This window comes from Mesitornis unicolor, unplaced genomic scaffold (assembly GCF_000695765.1).
Source record: "Mesitornis unicolor isolate BGI_N332 unplaced genomic scaffold, ASM69576v1 scaffold19674, whole genome shotgun sequence".
Classification (NCBI taxonomy): Eukaryota; Metazoa; Chordata; class Aves; order Mesitornithiformes; family Mesitornithidae; genus Mesitornis; species Mesitornis unicolor.
The window spans coordinates 1,179-8,896 of NW_010180999.1; the positions used below are offsets into that span (position 1 = coordinate 1,179).

Here is a 7,718-nt window from a genome sequence, read left to right on the forward strand (position 1 = left end):
GCCACAAAACCAAAGCGGGAAGCTGCTTAAACGCTGAGATATTGCTGCATCTTCCATTAGGCTGAAAACTAGGTGAGTTAGGGCCATTTTGTTACCGCTTTGATACCGAGCACAGCAAGGCGTTGGTCTCCAAGTGGAACTTTTGCCCATCCCAGCAATAAATAACAGTGGAAATAATGACTTGCTACAAATGGAAAAGCTCGCTACGATGCCAAGAGTAAATAAGCAGAATCTCTCAACCTTTCCACATCTCTCAACGTGTTCAATCTGCCATCTACTGGCAATTGCTCACCTCCTTCCACAAAGCCCAGGAGGGAAATCTGCAAAGCCCTGCATTTATCCCATCAATATAATTTTGAAATTTTTGTTGCGGGATGAAAGATTAGGGATTTGCTTCCCAACTGTCATGCACATAAACCAGATCCCTGCCTGGCTAACAGCAAGTCCCAGTGCATGGGTTCCTGAGACAGCAGGGAGGTAGCAGAGTGGGGCAGTGGGATTTAAGGAACCACACACACACACACACACACACACACACACACACACACATCCTCCTCCAGATGCTGTGGGAGAACACTGCAGTGAACACCTCCAGAAATAAACAGCACAGGAGGAAGGGCTCCAAGGCTGGCCTCACCTCTGTGTCGTCGCTGTAGATGTAGTAGAGGACCCGGATGAAGATGTCTTCTGAGATGTTGTGGAGAGTCACCACTGGGATGCTGGGCTGCGTCTGCAGCTCCTCACTCTCGCTGAAATGGTCTTCAAGAAGGGCTTTGAAATAATCACTGCGACCACAGAAAAACGCCTGGAGAGGGAAGAAAGACCAGAACGTGAGCATCTTTCTCACTCAACCAAACCAAACAATACCACACACCAGCTGTCAGAGCAGCTCACAGGTAGTTTGGAAGTTCAGACTCTTAACTCTGACTGTCCCTATATTTTGAAGGGGCATCTCCTACATTTTTTCACACCTTATTTCTATTCGTACCTACCATTAGAACAAGAAAAACCAAAAAAAATTGCAAACTTAAGAGATTCTCAGGTAGTATGGCCTGAGGGCAGGAGGTTGAGTTGAGGCTGTATCTCCAAATCCATTCTGTTTCCTTGCAGATCAAACATGCCCCTCTCCAGACACTGAACTCATGAGCCAGCAGCAGATTTTGCAGCTGTGAATGCTGCAGCTGAATCCATAAATTTGCCTCCTCACCTCTGCAAGAAAGGCAGGGCTTGCTCTTTCGCTAAATGCTTTAACTATAGCTTCCAGCTGCAGCAAGACTTTTGGTTTTCCAGCTGATGAAGCAATGCTGCTTCTGTAGATGATATCCAGGGCTGGGTGAGCGGGGAAAGCAGCAGACACAACTCATGGCAAAGAGGGAGGAGAACAAAAGTACAGCACAAGCACGTACCTTATGGCACAAAAAGTTGTAATCTGCCACCCGGAAACACACGTCGGGACAAGTGTTGAAGTTGTCGGTGCTGTCAAACGGCAGCTCCCCAAAACCAACCTGGGAAGAGAAAGCAGAAAACACCACCTCTAACATTAACGCTTTAAACACACCCAGGGTCCCCAGTTTGGACTTCGTGGTCTTCCCATAAGCAACAACCCATCCACTCCCTCAGCAAAGTGCCACAGAGATTGCAGTGTGAGGAGCCGATAGGGATATTCCTGGTACAGGTTACAGCTGCCTCCCTTATCCACGGGAACTCCCTGACCCTCCATACACTTCTGGAAACATTTCTGTGCCATGTAACGAGGCAGAAAACCAAGCGGAGGTGAAGTTTACTTCATGTAGTGGGTATCACAAGCATACCAGAGCTTACCACTAGCCCTTTACTGTGTAGATGCACAAACAGAGGTAGTGATGCACAGATCCATACACTCGTTTGAAATGGTTTGGTTACAATTACTGCCTCACTTGAATAAATCCAACATCTCCAGAGCACATTTTACATATTTCATTCGATTTGCAGCCAAAGCCAGTGTTGTTGCAGCATTAATACTCTGGTTAATGAGTTTAACACCAACACACCTCCTCCCAGTCCTGCGTGCCAGCAAAGACAGCACACACACAGAAAAAAAAAAGAAATCTGCTGGCCTTATGTTGTTTTAAAGTGATGCTTCCAAATGTTTTCACTTTCACCTAATCCTATCTATAGGGCGATTCAATTGTAAAAAAAAGCTTCTATTCACAGCCATGTAACCAAGACAATTCTTAACCTCTGGAAGCAGAAGTCTCCCCTGGTTCTTGCTGTCCAAACACACACGAGCCACTGAACACGGCGATCTGGCCCCGTTTGTCAGGCTCTGTCTGTCCACAGCAGCATTTGGCAGCTGCCGGTTCCTGATCACAAGAGTAGCCCCAGGGACATCCACACTGCGCCCTTGGCTGTCACAGCAACGCTGTCCCTCCACTGCCCTGTGAGTCCGTCCCCATCAGGACACTCCTCTTCTGGGAGAGATGCAGCAGTTCAAGGCAAACTCCTGCTCCCTGCTTTTCATACGGCTGAAACAAAGGGCACCTGCAGCACTGAAGATGAGATCAGTGTCCCAGCTGCAGACTCCCCAGGCTATTTTGTGTTATCTGTGTCTCGTGTCTCAAGGAAACAGAGCAGTTTGGGATCTGCAGCCACGCTCTCTGTGGCTTTCCATCACAAATGTGAGTAGTCACTCCAATCCCTGCTCCATTTGCCTTGCTGCTATCCCACAGCTTCCATGTCCTCTCCTAGAAATTTGGGCATGACTTCCACGGTTACAACATTGCAGGCACATCACAGGTAAAGACGGGCTCTGATGAGATGCCACTCTTTGGAGCACAGGAATTTTAATTGAGACATAAACTCCACATCTCCTACGTGCATCCCTTCCTTGCTCCACTTTCATAGCCCACAGGTGAGTCTTGAAAAGGAATCCATCCCTCTGCCATGGACATGGGAGTTGTATTTGTCTTCTCCAGGCTCAGTTTCCTGCTTCCAGCCTTGCCTGGTCCCTGTTCTGATCCTCAGGTTCCCAAGGTCATTTCCAGTTCCTACTACAAAAGCAGGTTCATGTCTTTGTCTCTCCTATTCAGCGTGAAGTGGCTTTGCAGAATTTCCCCTTTCAAGCCTCTGCCTCTTCTCCTCTCCTCCCTTGTCACACTCCACGAATTTTACCTCATTTTCAGGGTCTCCTTACTGAAAACTGGATTATTCCTCCCACCCCCTCATTTGGGAAACCTCCTCAGCGTACCCCTGTCCAGGCAAAGCACAACTGCCCAAAAAGCACAAAACAACCGAGCCTACGAGATACAAACACATTCACAACAACTCATTCACTATACAGAAAGATTCTCAACATCTCTATAGCACAAGACTGCTCAAATATCCACAGGATCTTGCAGCCATCGCATGTCGAAGATCACATCACTGCTATGAGTTTGCTATTGGCACTTAAACAGAAATGTTGCTGGAGGCAAGAACACACCAAACAAACCAGAGCAGCAATTTGTACCCTAGCCAGATTATCTCAGCAAAAAAAAGGGTAAATGAATTACAACACAAAATACAGGGGTTAGTGATCCAAGAGAAGACTACCAGCCCATAACCAGATGCAAGTGGATTGGATTAAAAAAAAAAACAACAAACAAATAACAAAAAATTAGGAGCATATTGTGAATAATTCAGTTAAGCTGCTTTTGCCAAACAGGCACAGCAAAGCACAGGAACCACGTGGAGACAAGATGGAAACCACCTTCTTGTGTCCGACTGCTCTTTCTCCGCATTACAAGGTTGAGCTTTACCTCTAAAGTGACAAATGGTCACATCTTCCTGCAACCACACCAAATGTCAACACGGCTGGAGAGAACAGTATTTATTTCATGGCAAACTCTGATCCTTCTAGGTCCAATTTCATCTTGGTTTGGAAGAGAAGATGTTCCCAAGAACAGCGATGTTTGTAGGTGACCACTCGGCTGTCCCTGACATTTTAGGCTATGTAGTTTGTACTGTTCCTTGCCTGGCATCAAACCCTGTAAGGATGAGGATGTGCGATTCCTCTGTCCCAGAACAGCGATGCTCAATTCACAGAATTTAACAATTTGCAAAGATTAAATGGCAATAGGATGAAGAGCTTTGTTCATCTATTCTTGGTAAGTTAACAAAAAAGCTTGTATGGGAACAAGCAATCAAACAGAAAGCATTCTTTTTATTTGTGAGGTGTCTTAAAAAATCATGTAAATCCCATTGTTTTGGGGCCCATGATCCTTTCTTTTAATTTCTGGGGAGGTAAATCCAAGGCTTACTTATAGTATCACCTCCCTTTAAAGCCTGCAAACATACAGAAAAGTATATTGAGAGCCACAGTTAAATTCACAGTTATTTGGGGAAGGCAGGTAAGAGAGGAAAGATTTCTGCATTAGTAGATGGAAACTTGAAGGAGAAAAGCTCCCTCTGTAAAGTGCTCAGAGAAATACATTTGCCAAAAGCCAGCACAAAACACGCTGGTTCATTACAGGTAAGAACATTACCCACATACACACACACGCTCGCTGCACCAGGCAGGTCTGTTCGGCAGGGGACACAAAGGAAAGAGGCAATAAACTTTGCTCCATCACTCAGTCATACAATGTCTGGGTACAGCAGCCACCTGAAATGAGTTCGTGTTATTAAATTCAGTGCTTGGTATGAGAGGGGGAAGAAAGGACAGACGTAGGAGCAAAGTGAATGTGCTGATGTTACAGAAAGCTGCAGATGCGGGGAGAATGACCACCACTGGTATTGACTCTGTTCTCCTGCAACGGGGAGCAAAGATGCACATATCTGACCATAGCTAATAACCCCGATGGTATTTTAACTTAGAGATCACCAACCTGTGGCTTGTGGGCTATTTCTAAGTGTCAACAAAATGTAGTTATGAAAAGCAAATCCATTGCCAGGCAAATTAAATTTCCCTCAGCAGGACTCACGTTTCCGTTGGAAATACATTCAGGGTTTTTAAGCATCTCTCCACTCCTAGCAAGCAAGGCCAGCAGCACATCTTCCATCTATCTGTCCCTTTGGGTACCAATGCCTGCTGATAAAACATCGCTGATACTCGGGAAGGATGGCAAAAAGAAGGAAAAGGAGCTGGGAACCAACTCCTGTCCAGTTGTAGTCAATGAGGAAACCCCTGCTTGGGGGAACGACCCAAGGGAAAGGACCAGCACTGACAGCCCCATTAAACAACTTTACAGCATTTCCAAGCAATAAAAGGCTTTCAGCATTTGGAGCACCAGCAAACAAGCAGGCGCTAGACTCAAAAAGAAGAGAATACAACCGAGCACACGCGAACACAACCCCCAGCACCAGAGGGACCAGAAGCAGTGTAAACGCTGCCTACCCGCAGTTCGGCTGGCAGGGCGCAGTCTGCTAGCAGAGCCAGATCTTCCTGCAGCTGGCAGTTCCCCGGGGGCTCAATCGTCAGCACCTTCACACATGTCCCTGGCTTGGAAGAGACTGGAAGAAGCAAAAAAAACCAAAAGAGCAGAGATGCCTAAATCCCTCTACATTCTCTCCCATTTAGAAAACAGGAAGACAGTCCAGGAAAAGTCAGTATTATTGCCGTTTATCTTTTACTGCAAAACACACGTGATTCTCCTGTGAAAATACACACACAGCACCCCTTGGTACAGCTGGCGAGCAGGGCTGGAAGGGGGATGGACATGGTGCTGTCTCTTCTCAAACCTCCACCTAATTCCTGGTGCTGGAACATCAACTGTGGCAAACACAAAGTTGCTGCAAGGATATTTCAAGCCTAACTTGCTCTCTGCGGTCTTTGTTATCAATCACAGCTGAGGAGCACTGATCCCAGTAGGAGCCGTCCATGCAATGCCTTCCCCAGCTGACCACCCCGACACCACCACCAGTGTCACCAAGGGTGAAGCCCATGCCAGGGGGTATTTAGTCAAAATAAAGCTGTCTCCATGCCTCTCGGCTCTGTCCTGTGCTCTCATGGGTCCCATTCCCCTCAGTTCAAGGACAGGGGACTGCTGGAGAGAGTCCAGCGTAGGGCTACAAAGATGATGGAGGGAGTGGAGCATCTCCCTTATGAGGAAAGGCTGAGGGAGCTGGGGCTCTTTAGTTTGCAGAAGAGGAGACTGAGGGGAGACCTCATTCATGGTTAGAAATATTTAAAGGGTGAGTGTCACGAGGATGGAGCCAGGCTCTTCTCGGTGACAAACAATGATAAGACAAGGGGTAACGGACACAAACTGGAACACAGGAGGTTCCACTTCAATTGGAGAAGAAACTTCTTCTCAGTGAGGGTGACAGAGCCCTGGCCCAGGCTGCCCAGAGAGGTTGTGGAGTCTCCTTCTCTGCAGACATTCAAAACCCGCCTGGACGCCTTCCTGTGTAACCTCATCTGGGTGTTCCTGCTCCGGCAGGGGGATTGGACTGGATGAGCTTTGGAGGTCCCTTCCAATCCCTAACGTTCTGGGATTCTGTGTGCCAGCCTAACTTCACTCCAGGAAACAAAGGGATTTATTCTTGTTTAGGTAATAAGCTCTGTGCACACAAATCTGTCCTCTACTCTCTACCTATAGATCCCCAAAGACCCCCAAAACACCTGGACCCCCGAGCGTGCCCGTGTTCTTAGCAAACATTCAATAAGCATCACTACCAACAACAAAATCAAATAAACCATACATAGACACCAATTCATTTGCCTTTTTCAGACCTAGCGTGTCTTCCTGTACTGCCCTAACAGCCCACACATCTAAACAGCCTAATAAAGGGGAAGCAAAATACACCATCATACTTCTGCAGCCTTGCTATGGCCAAAATTGCTGTGGAGCTCATAGAAGCCAACCTCTCCCAACTTCAGATTTCGGGCAGCTCAAAGTACACCCAGATATTGTCTTACAACACCGCTGCCAGTTCAGCCTTTCCTCTTCCTGGCCACCTCCCTCCTGCAGTTCACTACCTCAGCTCTGCTTTCAGCTCAGCACACTCTAGGGTGAGGATTGGGGCATGAAAGACATTCAAGAGCCCCTGACATGTAGGGAAGCGTGTGAAAAAACACAGAGCACCACTGGAAAGTGCAAAGTTGTGGTAAGGACGGTTCAAGATGCTGCTGGGCGCCAGAGAGGCACAGAGTTAACTCTCAATGACAAAACAGTTACGCAGCCCCGCATTGAGGCATTCAGCAGAATTTCTGACAGGCGTGATTCACCACATTAAAACCCCTCGCACTGAATCACACCACCTCGAGACCTTTTCCCTGACATTTTGTGCAGCATTATACAAGCTCCATCGGATGACTCTACTGGGCCGTGGGCGAAACGAGACCACGATGTGCCACAGAATGAGTCCCCCACCCTTCAGATACGCCACCACCGTATCTCAAACAGGCTGAATAGCCCAGAAAGATCCTAGAAAGAGGAGGATAATGTACCAAGACAAGACAGTCAGGTACAGTAGGATGGAGCCAGGCTGCTCTATTAGCACTAAACATCACCATTGGATAGATGGGTAAATAAGCCAAGAGGAGACCTGGCATCAACCCAAACCTGACCAAGAGCATTTTCTCCAAGTCTTGTCCACTTACAGACCAGCATGAGAGCAAGAAACTTCTTACCATGCAATCACAAGTTCTTTATGGCAGAGAGAATCATTTGTATTTGTGTAATGCCTGTTGTAACAGCTGACAACTCGGGCAGGCTCTGTAAGCACTAACGGACCTGGCGAGTTCTAAGCAGTAGTCA

General features: G+C 47.2%; 1 protein-coding gene across 1 annotated transcript in view; it reads right to left on the bottom strand.

The window, feature by feature from the left end:
• Nucleotides 1-637: 637 nt before the first annotated feature.
• ABTB1 (ankyrin repeat and BTB (POZ) domain containing 1) overlaps nt 638-7,718 on the bottom strand; it is a gene marked incomplete at both ends in the record, with an annotated part of 15,579 nt that continues 8,498 nt past the window's right edge. The window contains 3 exons of the mRNA XM_010183287.1: nt 638-805; nt 1,407-1,505; nt 5,354-5,469. Coding sequence (XP_010181589.1) covers nt 638-805; nt 1,407-1,505; nt 5,354-5,469 — 383 coding nt within the window. The remainder of the gene's footprint in view (nt 806-1,406; nt 1,506-5,353; nt 5,470-7,718) is intronic.